The sequence below is a fragment of the Carassius auratus genome, unplaced genomic scaffold (assembly GCF_003368295.1).
Source record: "Carassius auratus strain Wakin unplaced genomic scaffold, ASM336829v1 scaf_tig00023573, whole genome shotgun sequence".
Lineage (NCBI taxonomy): Eukaryota > Metazoa > Chordata > Actinopteri > Cypriniformes > Cyprinidae > Carassius > Carassius auratus.
The window spans coordinates 30,986-51,322 of NW_020525280.1; the positions used below are offsets into that span (position 1 = coordinate 30,986).

The window sequence follows — 20,337 nt, forward strand, 5'->3', positions numbered from 1 at the left end:
TAGGTGGTTTTCTTTACTGAATCAACTGGTTTTAGCTAGATAATCATAGAAACATGTTAACAACATGTTAGTAACTTGATAATCAGACTAGAAACATACTTCTAACATGGTTTAAAGTGGTTTTGGCCACTGTCAAGCTGGCTTTAGCTGGTCTTAGCTGGTTTAAGGTGGTTTTCTTTACTGAATCAACTGGTTTTAACTAGATTATCATAGAAACATGTTAATAACATGCTAGTAACTTGCTAATCAGACTAGAAACATACTTCTAACATGGTTTAAAGTGGTTTTGGCCACTGTCAAGCTGGCTTTAGCTGGTCTTAGCTGGTTTTAGGTGGTTTTCTTTACTGAATCAACTGGTTTTAACTAGATTATCATAGAAACATGTTAATAACATGCTAGTAACTTGCTAATCAGACTAGAAACATACTTCTAACATGGTTTAAAGTGGTTTTGGCCACTGTCAAGCTGGTCTTAGCTGGTTTCTAACTGAATCAACTGGTTTTAGCTCGATTATCATAGAAACATGTTAACAACATGTTAGTAACTTGATAATCATGTCAAAAACATGCTTTTAACATGGTTTTAAAGTAGTTTTGGCCACTGTCACGCTGGTCTTAGCTGGTTTCTAACTGAATCAACTGGTTTTACCTGGATTAGCATATAAACATGTTAGTCACTTGCTAGCCATGCTAGCCACATGCTAGTCACATTTTAATCATGCTAGCAACATGCTAGTTGTATACTAATCATTCTAAAAACATGCTAGAGACATACTAGCAACATGCTAATCATGCTACAAACATGCTAACGACATGCTAGTCACTTGCTAATCATGTTAATAAAATGCTAGCAACATGAAAATCATGCTAGAGACATGCTAGCCACATGCTTATCATGCTACTAAAATGTTAACAACATGCTAATCATGCTACAAACATGCTAGCAACATGCTAATCATGCTAGCAAAATGTTAGCGACATGCTAGCAACATGCTAATCATGCTACAAACATGCTAACAACATGCTAGAGACATGCTAGCCACATGCTAATCATGCTAGAAAACATGTTAGCAACATGCTAATCATGCTACAAACATGCTAGCAACATGCTAATCATGCTAGCAAAATGTTAGCGACATGCTAGCAAACATGCTAATCATGCTAGAAACATGCTAACAACATGCTAGAGACATGCTAGCCACATGCTAATCATGCTACTAAAATGTTAACAACATGCTAATCATGCTACAAACATGCTAGCAACATGCTAATCATGCTAGCAAAATGTTAGCGACATGCTAGCAACATGCTAATCATGCTAGAAACATGCTAACAACATGCTAGAGACATGCTAGCCACATGCTAATCATGCTAGAAACATGTTAGCAACATGCTAATCATGCTACAAACATGCTAGCAACATGCTAATCATGCTAGCAAAATGTTAGCGACATGCTAGCAACATGCTAATCATGCTAGAAACATGCTAACAACATGCTAGCCACATGCTAATCATGCTAGAAACATGCTAACAACATGCTAGAGACATGCTAGCCACATGCTAATCATGCTAGAAACATGTTAGCAACATGCTAATCATGCTACAAACATGCTAGCAACATGCTAATCATGCTAGCAAAATGTTAGCGACATGCTAGCAACATGCTAATCATGCTAGAAACATGCTAACAACATGCTAGCCACATGCTAATCATGCTATAAACATGCTAGCAACATGCTAATCATGCTAGAAACATGCTAGCAACATGCTAATCATGCTACAAAAATGCTAGCAACATGCTAGCAACATGCTAATCATACTAGAAACATGTTAGCAAAATGCTAATAATGCTACAAACATGCTAGCGACATGCTAGCAACATGCTAATCATGCTACAAACATATTAGCAACATGCTAATCATGCTAACAAAATGCTAGCAAAATGCTAATCATGCTACAAACATGCTAGCAAAATGCTAGCAAAATGCTAATCATGCTACAAACATGCTAACGACATGCTAGTCACTTGCTAATCATGTTAATAAAATGCTAGCAACATGAAAATCATGCTAGAAACATGTTAGCCACATGCTAATCATGCTACTAAAATGTTAACAACATGCTAATCATGCTACAAACATGCTAGCAACATGCTAATCATGCTACAAAAATGCTAGCAACATGCTAGCAACATGCTAATCATACTAGAAACATGTTAGCAAAATGCTAATAATGCTACAAACATGCTAGCGACATGCTAGCAACATGCTAATCATGCTACAAACATATTAGCAACATGCTAATCATGCTAACAAAATGCTAGCAAAATGCTAATCATGCTACAAACATGCTAGTGGAATGCTAGCAACATGCTAATCATGCTAGCAAAATTCTAGCAAAATGCTAATCATGCTACAAACATGCTAACGACATGCTAGTCACTTGCTAATCATGTTAATAAAATGCTAGCAACATGAAAATCATGCTAGAAACATGTTAGCCACATGCTAATCATGCTACTAAAATGTTAACAACATGCTAATCATGCTACAAACATGCTAGCAACATGCTAATCATGCTAGCAAAATGTTAGCGACATACTAGCAACATGCTAATCATGCTCGAAACATGCTAACAACATGCTAGCCACATGCTAATCATGCTAGAAACATGTTAGCAACATGCTAATCATGCTACAAACATGCTAGCAACATGCTAATCATGCTAGCAAAATGTTAGCGACATGCTAGCAACATGCTAATCATGCTAGAAACATGCTAGTCACATGCTAGAAACATGCTAGCAAAATGCTAATCATGCTAAAATCATGCTCTCAACATGCTAGAAACATGTTAACAACTTTGCTAATCATGCTAACGACATGGTAGTCACTTGCTTATAATGCTAGTAATATGTTAATCACTTTCTTTTTTAAACTTCTTAACTTTTCAAACTTTTACATTTTTAAAACTTTTTAAGCTTTTCAAACTTTCTACATTTTTCTAACTTTCTGGCCAGGCTTTTTCAAGCCAACTTAAAGTTTGAAAACAAACTTTACTATCTAGTTGACAAGTGTAATTTAACAAAAATTAATATTATGTGGCATATAACATAGTTCTGAATTTGATTTCTTTCTTTTTTTTTACTTGAATATTAAACATTTAAAATTTAACACAACTTAATATTTTTATGTATTTTATAGTTTTATATACATGTATTTTCAAACAGTATTTTTATTTTTTTATCTTAGACTGCAAATATACAGTTTTAAAAAATACAGCTTCAAGTTTTTAGTATGAAAGGAAAATTCTGAACATCAAATTCAATCATCTAAGATTCAATACACAGAAATTCAGATCGTAGAGGAAGTAGGTCAGAGGTCATCCACGGGGAAGAGTAGATAAACTCTGAAAAGTCTAACGAAGTCTTTCTTACAGTTAACAGTTTTCTAGTGTGAGTGTGTGGTTTAAGATCAACCTGATCATGAATCATTCAGAGTCTACACGATTCTTAAACATTTATGATTTACACTTATATGTTAGTGTTCTCAGCATCTGAAACATGTCACTGCAGATATTCTTTACAACTTAAAGGTACTTAAAAGTACAAAAACTTTAATTATACAGTAACTTTAACAAATAAGCACAAGTCATCGTCATTCTCTTAATGCCTGGTGTTTTCTTCAGGAGCATCAGTGGACGTCTGAATCTTCTGTAATAGTTGTGTTTGAGTCTCAGTCGTCCTCAGAGTGAAAAGATGGATCTCACAATCACACAGTCACTGCTGGAATGGGTTCAGATATGCAGAAGATGCTGGAAAACTGAAGAATCTGCAGGAGCTGGAGGATTTTTGTGAAGAACAGAGCTCAGTTTAACTCTTCAGAACAAACAAGGGACTCTTGAAGAACCATCACAAAACAGAAAAACAGTCTTTTTCAGCTCCCATCCTTGTTGCCCCTGACCTGTTGTTTCAAGTCTAAAAGTTATATGTTTACATTTTAATATTAAGGTTTAAACTAGAGATGTTCCGATACCCTTTTTCTCTTCCCGATACCGATTCCGATACCTGGGCTCAGGGTATCGGCCGATACCGAGTACTGATCCGATACCTGGGTGTGTATCTGTATATACAGCTGTATATACTACTAGCCCTGTGTAAATTGCTAGAATTCTTTTTATGGTGTGCTTCAGACAGATCCCTCAATAAAACATGAACAAATACATGGTGAACTACTGTATTTATTACAGTATTTTTATTATCTAACATGAATTTGACAGTATTATTTATTTTCATATGCAAAAAAGAACTTCAAATGCAGCCAAAAATCTAACACCGCAAACTAAAAAAGGTATTTAAGTTTTACAATATAACTGTATAAAAAAACTGCAACAAATAAGTCTAGGAATATAAAAAAAGATCTATTAATCAGATAATCTCTTTACAACAAAACAAGTAAAAAACAAGCAACCATCTAGGCATAATTATTATTATTATAGAGACGTATTATTATTACTGTAGGCTACAACAGTAGCTTTATATATTGTCAATTTACTCATGTAAACCAAACATTTATTTTAATGGGCTGCCATGAAGATCTTTGAGTGTCTGTGTTTATGATATGACAGTATTCTCAAATGAAACGGTAAATTCTCATGAAGTGACGGTTTATGCGTTCGTGTCCTCATGACACACAGCAGAGACTACAAAACAGCGAGCTCTCGCGCATCTGTGCCAGTCACCCACAGAGATGTAGATTTTGCGGGAGTAATATTTAAATAGTATTTTGCAGTTTAATATTCACAGACACTAGTATATATTCGGCTACTGTCTGGAGCCCTGCGCTTTGACTTACACGGAAGCGACTGAACGCAGCTGCCGGTACTGAATATACTCGAGAGTCTGTAACTACCGGTACTACAGAGACATACTGCTAACCACTGATCTATAATATAGTAGCGGCTTCACTGTCTTTTGGCAGTTTAGAATGTGATGAGTGATCCAGTCATATATAGATCAGGGCTGCTAACGCGTTTTCATTTCTTCTTCGCTGCTCTAAACAGGGGTTGCTTGTGGCAACACAGCACAACTTCCTGTGTTTTCAATGCATTTTGAGCAGCGAAGAAGAACCGTGCAGCGGTTAGGCAAAGCTTGCGGTCATAACTAGAGCTGCGTCCGAAATCGAATACTGTGTACTGGGTACTACATTTGAATTTGAACGTACTACTCGACCGTTAGAAAAGTACGTTCTATATAGTATGAATGTGGGTAGTATGAATGGAATTCGGACGTACTACATCCGCCATGTTGACATTGTCACGTGACATACGTCGTCACAACAGCGCGTAAATTTAAAGAGCCCAATCTACTGAGCGAACATCGGTGATGTTTTTCGTTTTTCTTACCGCTTTCGTCTGCGTTTTTATGTCGTTTGAATTAACAATTCAAAGCAGGCGTCGGTAAGCTGTTCGCAGATCATGCCTTCGTTGACAACTTGTAAATCCTTTACTAAAATAAATTTAGCTTTTAATTTTCTACCTCAGAATAACAGCAGCTACAGCTGTGAACAGAATGACAGACTGATTTTATGTAAGGATATAAAGTAATTTATTGTAAAAATAAATACAAATAAAATTACACAAAACGAACATAAATTAATAAACTTGAATGAATGCTTAGACAAATACACACACATATATACACATAAATACACACAAATACATTATAGAAATATACACAGAAACACACATACACACATCACAATATATACATACATAATATATACATTATAGACAATATACACACATATATAAATATATATAGTTAGATATAGATATATCAGCAAAAAATGTGTAACCTATTGAAATTTTATTCTAAAAAACAAAAACTACATATTTACAGACTGTGAACAGCATCATACAGGCTGCTGTCACTGGCCTTTGACATCCAAGAGCTGCATAACATTGTGCACAGAATGAGCAGGTCTGTCATGGGGATTTTGAGGAGGCTGATTGCCTTCTCCACCACAGATGACAGGCAGTGGAAGCAGCTTTTCTTCTGGTAGCTGACACAATAGATGGCTGTCACATACAAATTGAACCTCCAGCAAGTGAAGCCTATTGTTATTTCAACAGGAAGCGGTTTCATTCTGTTCAGCTGCAGGTCACCACCATGGTAAGTACCTTGATATCTTTGTTGAGTATCCCGGGTCTGTGTATGATGCCAGGGTGCTGAAGAACACTGGAGGCCTATCCACCTGCAGGAAAACACATCCTGGGAGATGGTGTGTGTGTCCTTGTGTGAGTGTTCATCTGCCTCATCACAGCAGACAGAGAGTCTGAACACAATCCTGCACAGCTTTGATTCAACACCAATGATGCTCGTGCACAGAACATTGTTGAGAGAGCCTTCAGGATGATGAAGACCAGCTGTGCTCCATCTTCTTCTTCAAGGCCCTGGAAGTGAGTTCTGCCTGCAGATGTTGTTGCATGCTGTGCAGTGCTCTACAACCTCCGTCTTCTGAATGAGGACATTGCTGATCCAGATGTTGTGGAGGATCATGACAATGATACACTGGAACCCCAAAACACAGAAGTCAGCACAGAAGATCATGTGCGGGACAAACGGACCACAGCTGTGTCACAGCAGACGACCGTGTGCAGCTCTTCAAGAGCAGATTACCTGTAGGACAGTCGAACAGGTTAAGACTCTGCAAATCACTTCATGTTCTCATAGTGCTATTGTTTAAGCTTGTGTAAGTTGTGAAGGTCATTTTAAGACTTTCAAATCAAGATATACATATATTAGTTATTTAAGAAATATAAATACTATAAAATGTATATAAATACATGTAAATGTATAAAATATGTATAAATACACATGTAAGTATTTAAATTTAAACGTGTGTGTATTTATATATACACATAAATATATTACACTCATAACTGGGAATTCATATTACAGTTGAAAATGAAAATTTTAAATTTAAACGTGTGTGTATTTATATATACACATAAATATATTACACTCATAACTGGGAATTTATATTACAGTTGAAAATGAAAATTTTACAATTTGAAAATCTAGAAACATACCACATAACATATCATACCAACATATTAACAAGTTTAATTTTAAAATATGTATTACTTTATACCTGGGTTATATTTTTGAATTCCACTTTTTTTTCACTCATTTTTGATTCCCAAATTTAAAGTCCTCATCTACAGTTACTGAAATGAAGCTGCTGAAGTTTATTTTCCTGACATTATTATAGAAACGTCTTAAGAAATTCCCTTTTGCTGTTGCTTTAAGCTCTATTATACTACTTTATGTTAATGTGGTTTTGTCTGAAGCTTTGTGCTCTTATCCATGTAGAAATGAAAAATAAATAAATAAATACATAAAGAGAATAATTTGTATGGGTATTTCTCTAAAGTGTGGCACCCATTCTCAAGACAACATTCTTCAGATGTTAAAAAAACAACTGGAAACTGCTACAAAATCAGTGCACACAACTGCTTCAAAAGTTATTTGCTATTAAGTACTTTGCAACTGACAAAATAGCAACTGGAAATACCTGGAAATTCATATTATAATATAAAAAAAACAGCATAAATCAGTGATGATCCTACCATAAATACATGTAAAGAGTGTGTGTAGTTAAGATTAATTTTAATTTATATACTTACTGAATTATGCTTTCCAGTGAATAGGGTTTCATCAGTGGATGAGAACAAGATTGTGTTCATCAGTCTCTGTAACAACAGAACAGGATTCACACATTACTGATGATTTATAATCAAACTGAGGCACCTATTAACAATAGTTTGCCTTGTAAGTTATCCAACATTTTTTTAATCAAAATATCAACACTAGTAAAATGTAAATTAACTCGTTTCAATTACTTAAAATTTGTAACTTTATATCATTAAATTACTTAACGAGCCGTCTGTAGAAAGCAGCCTTAACAAGCTGAGGCACAGCCTCTCATCGATAATGATTATTAAACATATTTTTTAACTCAATTTACAAAATAGTCTCATCAGTTTACAATGTGTAAAGCTTTAACAAATCAGTCGTTTACTTGGATTATGTTAAACAAGTACACTTTAACCACAATGAACAGCGTTTATCCATAAGGTACTTACACTTCAAAACAGCGGCGTCACGATCCTCCGATTTTCCGTTATTTTCGAATATGAGTATGACGAGCCCTCTCCCGGTGCCTCATGGGATAGAGAAGTGTCCATCCTATGCATACTACGGAATTCGGCCGGAAGTAGTAGGCCATCCGGGTACATCACGCCTACTGTTTATCGAATACTGAGAATTCGGACATACTTCTTGCTTCGCATACTGTTTTTCGCCTACTATATAGTATGGAAGTATGCGATTTCGGACGCGGCTTAGGTATTTTTTAAGAAAATGGTATCGGATCGGTATATGGGTTCATGTACTCGCCGATGCCGATGCCAGAATTTGTTGTGGTATCGGAGATATTTCCGATACTAGTATCGGAATCGGAACAACTCTAGTTTAAACCAAGAGAGACTCTTCAAGCTCAAATCACTCATTATTTTAATATTCAGGTGATTATTCAGGTTTTTCTGTGACCTGATGTATCAGGACTCTGAGTTAACTTCTGCTCTCTAAACAATCCATCATCACAGACCGACCCGAATCCACAGCAGTATCAGCACACACACACACACACACACACACACGTGTGTGTTCAGGTGAAGGAGAGCTTGCCGTGTTTAGTTACAGTCACTGACAGTGATGTGATCGAAGCTTCTGTCATTAATGCTGCATCAAAGTCTTGATTCTTAAGGCGAAGGAGGATCTGTGTGATACAGAAGCTGTTAACAATACAGATAAAGTACACAGAAGCGTTCATAATCTGCTAGAAGATCACCAGCTGATCCTACATCGACCCAGATACAGAAGAATAATGAAATCTAACTTTTTGGCCCGCTTCGATGTGTGAACTTAATTAAGAGGAACAGGTGTGAAGCATCGCGCCACCAAACACATTTATAAAACTTACAGAGCACGAGGGACCTGCTGGATCCCAGACCTCATTACCAGAGCAGAGTCTAGACTTTCCCAAGTCTGAGAGGAAACCTGGCGGATTCACACACACACACACACACACACACACACACACACACACTCTCTCTCTCTCTCTCTCTCTTTCACACACACACACACACATACACACACACACACACACACACGCACGCACACACACACACACACACGCACACACACACACACACACACACTCTCTCTCTCACACACACTCTCTCTCTCTCTCTCTCTCACACACACACACAAACACACAGCTTCATGATGATTCCTTCTGGATGCGTTCAGAAGTGATAAGTGTAGACTTTAAGGAAAACACAGTTTTTCCATATTTCACTATGTTCTTTCACTATGTGATGATATTACTGCTCTGAGATCAAATACTGCGAAGTGCTCTCAGGAGTGACGATATTACTCTTCCAACATATATTATACAGTAGTAATCATTTTTATCCACAATTTTACTGTTTCTCAACTTAAAATATGAGGTAATGTAGTTATTTTTACTTCTGGAAATGATATTTAATAGTATTTCAGATCTCTAATATTATTTAGTTTATTAAAACTAAACAAAAAATGAATAAAAACTATATAGACAAAAAAAGTGCAACAAAATTCTTAAACGTTTAAATAAAATGAAAATAGACATTTAAAAAAAAACTGATGAAAAAGAAAAAAAAACTTTAACTAAAATTGTAATTAATTAATTAATGGTAAACATAAATATAAACATTCAAACTAATTTAAACTTAATTAATTCATTAGATAATGAATGATTCATTAATACTACAATAGTATAATTAACTACTAAAATAACACCATGAATACAATAATAAACTCTAAATAAAGTCTTCTTCTTCTTCTCTTTCTTTTCATGGGTCTATTTTTTATATATATATATATATATATATAAAATAAGTTCCAGACCTGTATCTCAGAGTTAACCAGAGGTTTTTCAGCATCATGTTTTTCTGTTGTAATGTGAGATGTGTGAGATGTGTGTGTTCTCAGAGCTGCTAGAGCTCAGCTGTTCGGTCTCTTGGCTCGTTACACAGCATCATTAATTGTTTTGGCAGCAGCAGCGTCTGATGAAGGTCATAGACACAGCAGATATGAAATGAGAATTAGGCAGAGACACTAAATAAATATATGCTGATGAGCAGAACAACAAGAAACACTCCAAACATGAGCTTGTGATGTGGATGTCCCACTGTCTCTGTCTCTCTTGAGCGTTTTCTGAGGGTTTCATTCTTTGTAAAACTTGTTTTAAATATTTATTTTAAAGCACAGGCCTGGTTTTCGTGAACGGAGATCTTTACTATGACAGCTGACAGTATTCAGCCAAACTCTTGCATTTACAGGATTCCCAGCACACTGGAGGAGCGTCTGGACTTCCTCATTTTTATTTCCGGAGTCAGCTTTGTCAAACTGAAGTATTCAGAAAGCCATCATCTGTTCAGAATCACATTCTGTTACTCATATTATTAAAACAGAAACCCAGTCTGTCCTAAATGACAATGTTTGAGCTTCAGTGTCAAGTCATCTTTATTTATATAGTGCTTTTAAGAATACAGATTGTGTCAAAGCACATGCTGCTATGGAGTTGGTTTATTGTTTAAATTCTTCCCTTAGGAATTAGTTTGGTGCAGCATTCTATGTGTATGTACTGTAGGTATGACTTGGCTGTTATAAATATAAGAAGAAAAAATTAATAATTCTAATTTGTATGTTATAAAGTTGTTTGGGCTGGGGATAAATTGAATGTGATCTGCGATTGCATCATAATCATGTTGCATTGTGGTCTATGGAGCGGTCTGAAGTGTTCTCGCTCCCTCAGTCAAAATGCAGGGGTCGAGGGTCTGTCCATATTAACTTCTGTCGTCCACTTTATGAACACACTTCAGAATGAGAATGCAGCCAAAGTCTCAATGGATGAGTCACTGAATCATTCACTCACTCAAATGATTCATTCAAACACGTGGATTCATTCAGAAACGAACAACGCAGAGTCTTAATGGACGAGTCACCGAATCATTCATTCACTCAAATGATTCATTCAAACGCGTGGATTCATTCGGAAACGAACAACGCAGAGTCTTAATGAACGAGTCACCGAATCATTCACTCAAATGATTCATTCGAACTCGCAGATTTTGTAAGACTAGCAGATTAGCCAGAAACTAACCACAAGAAGTATTTATGGACGATCACTGAATCACTCACTCAAACGATTCATTCAAACAATGAATTCATACAAATTAAAATCGTTAAAATAAACAATATTTCCCGCAGTGTGACATGATAGTTATCACCAAGCTATCTTACACTGTAAAACATTTTATGTATATTTTTCCACTTATGAGGCCTATTTTATGCTCTGATAAAAAAAATAAATAAATAAATAAATAAAAAGTATTATTTTTGTTTATTGAAGCAAGGATAGCAAAGACTAAGACTTAAGTAAATTGTGTTGCTTAATATTCCAATATATTGATTCAGCAAATCATTGATATAAATTATTTTAGCTCAGTAAGTTGCCAAAATAGCCTTAAATGCAGCAAAGATCTTGGATCGTGATCCTGCCCGAAAAAATATTATAATTTGTTTTATATGATATAATGCCAAGTATTTGAAATATTTTGTTTAACCTGTTAAATGTCACCGTCCCGTATACGGGACGCCTAAATTTACTTCAATATATTACAATTATATCCTAATCTAATCATGACAAACTATATATCGTTGGAAAGGTCTAAGACTCCTAAATAGATATTTGACCATGTTTTGTTGTTAAAAATTAGGAAGGAACAGTAAAAGATTAATTTATAAAAAGAGTGCATCTCAAAACATATACATCATAACAGGAGTTCTGACCTTTGTCACAAAAAATCTACTCCGCTTCCTTTTTCCCTATCACATGTTTTAGTAATCATCATAAATTATATATCATTTGAAAGCTTATATACTCCAAATTCATCTTATGAAAACCATTTTGAAATCGGACACTGCGTTACCATGGAAATCATACTTTTAAATCTTTTAGCGTGCTCCTCCCCCTCAGTGGGAGGGGTCATATTCCAAATATATTACGGTCTTTTAGAATCAAAACTTTTCATAATCTTGACAAAATACATATCGTTGGAAAGGTCTGAGTCTCAAGATTCCATATTTGGTGGTTATTTTGTCATAGACATAATATTGAGAGAGAAATTGATACATTTGTGACAAACAAATGCATCCAAAAAATTCAATGGAGTTTCAATGGCCCCCGGTGGCTTTTTGTGGTATAACGCCTAAACAAAATTGCATATGAAGCTACATTTTTTTTATATCAACTTCAAATTTGTAACACAACTTATTTAGACATATGGCTTTAATTTTATAGAAATTTTGGATTAAAACATATTTTATAAAATATTTATTTTATATAAAATATAATAAAAATAAAATAATAAATGTATTTACAGTAAATTTAAACTTCTATAACTTTTTTATGCTTTCATTTTTTTAAATGATTTCACTTCTGCAATAATCTGCAGATTGTCGTCTTTAAAAAGAGACCAACCTTTGGTCTGTATTCAAAAGCGTTTATGAATTATAACAATTTAAGTGTGAATAGTGTACTTTCACGTGTATGTTAAAAAATGGGGGTGACAGTTAAAAGGTTAAAGCTTTTCACATTTTGAAGAACAATCCCCAAACCCCATGCCAGCAAATCAAAGAAAAATTAATAAATTACACAAAGTGCAATTAAATACACATTGTTACACCTCCATAACCATACACAGTCCACAGACATCTACACATACTAAATCATTAAAAAATGTAAATATTCCAATATCAATACCAGTAAATTCCCAATTATGCAAAAGTAAAATTGTTATACACTGTTATATTTGATCATATCACTGTCATTTTTAACATTTATTTCTTGATTTAGTATTTGGTCATTCAAACATTTATTATTATTATTATAAAAAAATAAATAGATGGCAAAGTCAACAGTGTAGCGCACTCAGCAGTGTGCAGTGTGCAGTGCGCGAGCCGCTGTTCTGGCCAATGGGCGGCGCGCCTCAATGAAGAGCTGCTCAGAGCAGCCTCAGCCTCAGCCTCAGCAGCATCAGATGAAATGAAGATGAAGAAGATGACAGATCCTCACACATGGACTCGAGCTCTGTCTGATGGACGAACACAGTCTCGGTGAGAACATCCACACCCTCCACACACACTGATGTCTTTGACACTTCCGAAATCATCCTGCTGTCGCTGTTTGAGAGGAAATAATCGCGCTTTTGTGCGCGTTCAAATCAAAATCATGATGGGGATCTAAATGTGTAAAGTGATTGTTCAGCGTTTGACATTTTGCTTTACATTGGTAGATTTACATTGTTGCGTTGTGTTGCATGTCGTGGAGTCCTGTTATAATATTTTTTCATACCTATTTTTAATGCATGATTTTATTTGATTTTTTTTATTGTTTTGCACATGTTGCTTTGTATCTTTGTCCGCGTGCATGATTTACTCTATTAGTTGAATCTCTTCGAAAACAATAGAAAGAGCGATTCATGTAACACGAATTAAACGAAAAATGCATTACATTACTGTCAGTTCAGCAGTTTGGGAAACCATACTGACTTTAATATGAACCATCTACTGATCCAAAAGATCTACTTCCTCTTTACATAGCTAGAGTTAAGGACTTGTTAAGTTTATTATTGTTGTTATAACTAGTAAAAAGAAGAAGAGTGAAATGGAAATCTCTCAAGGTGACCTCAAATTTGGGCGTGAACACAAGTCAGCACAGACTCACAGCCCCAAAACTGAACATTAAGAACCGGATAGGATTATTAATGTAGTATTCATCCATCAATAATCTCTGTGCTTCACCTCCATTACAATCAATCTGGATTACGTGATTATATTACAGTTTAAAATGCTCATATATCACAGTTACTTTTTTTTGTGGGTTGCATGATTACATGTTATTCACGCAGTGGCAGTAAATTATTCAGAATTATTCTCAGAAAGTTTCCTGTCCGAAGCTTCTACGGTCTCTCATAAACCCAGATTGGGAAACTCGTCGTTCTGCTGCCTATAAACACAGACCGAGCTCAGACAGATCAGGACACGCTGTGTAAAGAGACGGATCAGGGCTGTTTACTGATCAATGCATTCAACCTTTGCATTATTTTAAGACAAGCGTTGTGTTTGTTCTTCTTCAGTCCAGCATTTATAGACATTTATAGACATTTATAGACATAATCAGACACTTCCAATCCAATGCAAGCGGCTCCTGGAGTTAGTTGAAGCTGCTTCAGCTGCAGAGAGTTTGATTCATGTCTCTTTGATTTCAATGACGTGTCTTCTTGACATTGCTATGAAGTTGGTTTGGTGTTCTGTCTATTTTCCTTTAGTCTTGCACAAATCTGGTGTTTAGATATGATAATAAACATGCATTTGGCAGTTTTCCATAATTCATTTGGATGAATTGGTTTCATTTGCCGCAGGTTTCAATTATTATTATTTTATTATTGTGATAGTGTCGCAGTATGGAGAAGTTGAAAGCGCCTGTGAAGTGTCCTGCCCCCGTCGGCCCTCATCGACGCTCTCTGAAGGGGGTCTGACTCACGTCTGTCATTCGTAGACGCTGACATTTCCAGTTTTACTGAAGACTATTCATGCCTTCAATTATTCATAAAAGCATCACTGTATGGCACGCATGATTCTGAGGGATTGGGCAAAATGAAATCCTGCGGGCAGAGGTGAATTAGGTGATGCCATCTGTCTCTCTAATTGATTAATTGATGAAATGTATGAGTGGGTTTGTGAAGGGTGCGTGTGGAGTCTGAGAATGAACAGATGATGTTTAACTGAAATGAGATGGATTAATGAGAGTGAGGATGGTGGTGATGCTGAAATATTAGAGAGAAACCGATCAAATCCAATGATAGCCCCCTCAGGCTGTCAGGAACAGGAAATAATTATGTATTATTAATTATATTAATTATATTAATTATATATTCTGTAATTTCAGATGTTGAGTGTTTTTGAATCCATCTGTCTGTTTGATGATCATTGACTGGAATCATCTGAATGTGAGAATAACTGTGTTCATAAAACAGATGCAGTGTTACTAAAAGACCATCATAAAAACAACAACAACAACAACAACAACATGTTGAACAGAAATAGGTCAGCTTGCTTCATAATGACACACTGCGCTGGCTGTTTTGCCAGAAGATGTTATTTCTCAGAAGTTTCTATTTTAAATCTCAAGGAATGTAATGAAGCTCTAAGTTATGTCTCACACTGAAATATAAAAAAAAATGAATTAAAAAAAATATTAAAAGTGATTTTCTTACTTTCTTATTTCTGTCCTGTTTTCTAGTAGAAATATCAAAAAATTATTTATTCAAAAACAGGGATATTATTGTTAATTAAACCTAAAACTGAAACCTTTCAAACATTTTGATTACTTGAAAAAATAAATAAATAAAATATTTAAAAAAAATGAAAATTTCATTTAGTTTATTTAGTTTTATTCTAATTTTTCATTTCTTATTTTTGTTCAGTTTAAGTTGAAATACTACAGTAAATAAAACTAAATAAACTAAATCTTAAGAAATAGTCATATAGCAAAATAAAAATAAAAAAATACAAAACAAAATAACTAAAATGAACTAAAAGTTTCAGAACAGTAATCTTCTTTTTTTAAACTTTTTAACCATTAATTAATATTATTATATGATATTTGTACTCTAAAATCTAGATTTTAAGACTTGTTTTCTAAAAAAAAAAAAAAAATTAAATATCAATATTTTGTTAGTGTTTGCTAAAACTAAGCAAAAATATCCGGCAATGTGGTTAGAAAAATAATCTTGTTTAGCCTTTGAATTAAGATTATCTTTCTTACCGCACTGGCACATAGTTTTGATCATATTCAGCAAACACTAACTAAATTATATTTATTTTATTATTAAGTCATTGTGAGCAAAAAAGAAGTAAATATATCTAAACTTAATGTTTGATTAGTAATATGCATTGCTAAGGACTTCATCTGAAAAACTTTAAAGATGATTTTCTCAATATTTAGATTTTTTTGCTCCCTCATATTCCAGATTTATAATAGTTGTATCTCAGACAGATATATTTTCCTCCGAACAAACCACACATCAATGGAGAGATGATTTATTCAGCTTCAGATTTCAGATTCAGTATAAATCTCAATTTCAATTATGACTGGTTTTGTGCTCCAGGGTCAACATGCAGTACTAACCTTGAACACAAGGGGGCACTTAACTGCAACTTTTATTTATTGTGTGTGACGTGTGTTCTGTTCTTCTTTGTGTCCCGCCCACAGGATGATTGACAGCCTCGTGACCCAATAGACAGGATGATCGCCACCGGCGGGCTGCTGAGGATTTCCCGTCGCCAGGACTCGCTGCGAACCAAGAACCACGCGGAGAACAAGAAGAAGCGGAAAGCTCGGAAGAAGCGCAAGAACGACGTGGTGGTGGTGAAGGGCAAAGTGAAGCTGTGCTCCGTCTCTGGGCTGGTGGCAGCGCTGGGGGTCTTGATCCTGATGATCGGCATCACCATGGCCGTACTGGGATACTGGCCCAAAGAGAGGAACCAGGAGAAATTCATCAAACCCGTGCCACAAATAACAACCGAGAACTTTACGAGCAATAACGAGTTAGTGAAGTCGAACGCTTCCTCCAGCTTCTTCAGAAGTCTGCTTGTGAGATATTTATACTCGGACAACCTCAAAGTCTTCGGACCGTTAGTGATGGGCATCGGGATTTTCCTCTTCATCTGCGCCAACGCGGTTCTCCACGAGGATCGCGACAAGAAAACCAAAATCATCAACCTGCGAGACATTTACTCCACAGTCATCGATATCCACAGTTTGCGAACCAAAGACTGCGTCCCGTTCAACGGCGTCATCGTGCAACCGAAGAGCGATAAACCGGCGTCTCCACGAAACAACAGATGGCCATCGTGTGCGAGGAAACACAGCTTGTTTGCGAAGCACCCGTCGTTCGCCGACACCATCTACAGCATTCATCACGGAGCCGAGTGGGAGACGCACTCCATCGTCACGTCGTCGCTCAATGCCTTCACGCTCCCCGTCATCAAACTCAACAACTGCGACGTGCAGGAGAACGAAGCTCCGCGGCGTAAGAGCTGCGTCGCGACGCTGGAGACCAAAGCGGAGGTCTCGAGGACACGGATGTGTCTGTCGCACCTGTCTCTGAACGCACTGATGGATCCCGGAGCCAGGCGTCTGGACGAGAGCTCGCGCAGGTTCAGCTGTCCCAGACTGGAGCGATCGGGGAGCAAGGGCTACTTTAAACTCTCCGATCGGGGACAAGATTCGCTCGAGACGCCCGACGCGGGGCGAGAGGAGGAAGAGACCCACGCTCTTCAGGAAAACTCAGATACACGTCTGCAGAAACACACTGCGTGTCATTCGTGAACCATGACCTAGGCGCACATTAAAGATAGAAATGACTTTGAGACAAAACTATTTTAACTTATACATGTCCGAAAAGGAGTACATTGCGAAAAAAATTAGTTTTCTTATGTAGTATTTCTTGTATAAATATAAAAATGTATTGAATCAAGATGCATTTACTTTAATAGTAAAATGACTTATGATATTAAGTTGTTTTCTGAATTAATATATATTTATAGTTTTTGCTTAAAACAAGCATGAATATCTGCTAATGGGACAAGAAAAATAATCTTGTTTAGCCTTTGAATTAAGATTAGTTTTCTTATCCCAATTGGAGATATTTTTATTAATTTTAAGCAAAAACTAAAAAAATTTAAGTTTGTCAAGTAAATGCGTCTTGATTCAGAAAACAAGACAAAAATACTAAGAAAATACTTTTTTTTTTTTGAAGCATAAGCTTATTTAATCCTACCCCTTCTTCACTCAGCATCGATTATAATAATCATAATGTATAATTATTCATATTGTTTTCATGCATTAAAATAATTAGACGTGCTAAAACACAGAATTTGGTAACAATTAAACATAAAATGAGAAAAAATACAACATAGAGCTCTAAACGTGTGATTTTTGTTGAACTTTTAATAAATTGATGTTAAATTGTAAAGTTTTCATAATTTTAATTAATTAGATATACTTCTTAATTAATTACATTTAATTTAATTTACAAATTAAAAAGGATCCCAGAAAAAACACACACACACACACACACACACACACACACACACATTATATATATATATATATATATATATATAATAAAACATTTCATAGCACCCCCCATAAAAACGATTTTAACCCCGTAAAGCCTGAATGTTTTGTCTCTTAAGGCTCATATCGTGAGAATATGAAGCTGGATTTACAGACCTAAACAATCGCTATAAGACACATTACTCAACACTAAACTCTTCACACAGCTCTAAACATCTTTCAGCTCGACCCTGCAGTTCATTTCTCATTCAGAATGCACTCAAACTAACAAAACACTTCATTAATGTCTCAGATTAACTCTATGTGATATATTTCTGTCTCATTCATTTCTGTGCTATAGGTTTTAAACTGATGTTGACTGATGTTGTGCTCGCTGTGTGAAGAGTTTTATAAAAGTGACCCAAGTATTGAGAAATGTGTCTTAGCGATCATAAAAAACTGTAATTCAGAGACTCAAAAAATATGAATAAATTACACTTTAACACAGATTCACACAGAAAACAGCTGATTTTCATTGCAATAATATTTGACTATTTTTACTGTATTTGTGATCAAATAATGATGTTTCTGGATGAATATGTCTGACATGAATGTGTTTGTGGATTATTTGGTTGCTGTTGTAGAGTGTTTCAGATTCTTGAACGACGAGGAGGAAGTGTCACGTCTGAAAGTGTCTCTGTATGAACCTAAAGTGAAGAAACTGTCTTTATGAACATGTGATTCAGTCATTTGATGGTTAGTTATAATTACTGTAGCTAATTAAGATTTTCAACCTGAAAATTTAACTTTCTATTTTATTCTTTCTTTTTCCTTCCTTCTTTCTTTCATTCATTCTTTGTTTCATTGTCAATTTCATTGTTTTCTTACTTTTGCTCTTCGTGCCATTTTTTTTTCTTTTTCTATCATGTTTTTTCCTTTCATGTTTCTGTTTTATATTTATTGTTTTCATTTTATGTATTTGTTATTTATTGGTTTATGTTTTAATTTCTTCATTTTCTTTTTATTGCTTTGCACTTCATGCAATAATTTTTTCTTTCTTTTTCTTTCTTTTCTTTCTTATCCTTTCTACATTATTTTGTCTCTTTTCTCTTTTATTTATTCTTTTTTCTTTAATCTATTTTTTAATTTATTTTCTTTATTTTTGTTTATTATTGTTTTATATTTTCATTTTGTCTTTCATTTATTTAATTTTTGTTTGTTGTTTCATTACTTTAATCCCTTATTCATTGTTTTTTTCCCCTTCATTTTATTTTTTATTGTTTTCTTACTTTCTGTGCTTTTTTATTTTTATTTATTTTTTTCCTTTCTTTTTTCTCCTTCTTGTTAAATTGTTTTTCTTTTATTTATTTTCTTTTACTTTTTCTTTAATCTAAACCCTTTTACATTTTTATTCCCTAAAAAAGTTTTAATGTTTTTTTTATTAATTTTTATTATTGTTTTATTTTCAATGAAATTTTCCTTTTATATTTTTTCCATTTGTTTCTGGTTTAATTTCTTTATTTTTATACGTTTATTTCTTTTTTCTTTTAAATACATCCCAGTGTTTCACTTCGCATGTGTAATGTACTGTATATTGTATGTCAGTAGCATGTAATAGTTTCAGTTGATAATTCACATGAAGCCCCTCATTAGTTGTTAGAGTCATTAACATGAATAATTATCCCGATGTAGAACAGTGTTGTGCCTTTATGACTTTAACTGTTTTGTGTGGCTCTGATCTACTCTTGTGTATCTAGACTCCACAGTTCACTGTACATCTATCATGATTTATATGTTTCCTGTAAAGTGATGATCAGCACTAGATCCTGAGACTGGAGTTACAGTAGGACTGCACTGATGTTCATGTGTTCAGGTGATAAACACACATAGATATACTGTAGATCACATTATGCAACTTTGCACATGCTGTTTCCTCTTATTTTAGTGAGCAGCAATAAGTGATGTAGCTGAGGACTCAGATTTTCTTCTGATTCTGAGTTTGTAGGTGTTCAATAGTTTTATCTGCTACATTAAAATAAAGT

The 20,337-nt window shown here is 34.9% G+C and overlaps 1 protein-coding gene and 1 long non-coding RNA gene across 2 annotated transcripts; one reads left to right on the forward strand and one right to left on the reverse strand.

The window, feature by feature from the left end:
• Positions 1-6,606: 6,606 nt before the first annotated feature.
• Positions 6,607-8,295, reverse strand: LOC113077935 (uncharacterized). Its single transcript, XR_003281412.1, has 3 exons — positions 8,148-8,295; positions 7,689-7,754; positions 6,607-6,678 (listed from the first exon to the last, which is right to left on the reverse strand). It is a non-coding gene; the product is annotated as an uncharacterized LOC113077935 (long non-coding RNA).
• Positions 8,296-13,218: 4,923 nt separating this feature from the next.
• Positions 13,219-17,566, forward strand: LOC113077936 (transmembrane protein 200A-like). The gene is made up of 2 exons (XM_026250206.1): positions 13,219-13,287; positions 16,448-17,566. The coding sequence occupies exon 2, from the start codon at positions 16,481-16,483 to the stop codon at positions 17,564-17,566; it is 1,086 nt and encodes a 361-aa protein (XP_026105991.1). The 5' UTR covers positions 13,219-13,287; positions 16,448-16,480.
• Positions 17,567-20,337: the final 2,771 nt, after the last annotated feature.

Coding starts and splice junctions, on each gene's coding strand:
- LOC113077936 (XM_026250206.1), top strand. CDS start 16,481: ATGATCGCCACCGGCGGGCTGCTGAGGATTTCCCGTCGCCAGGACTCG.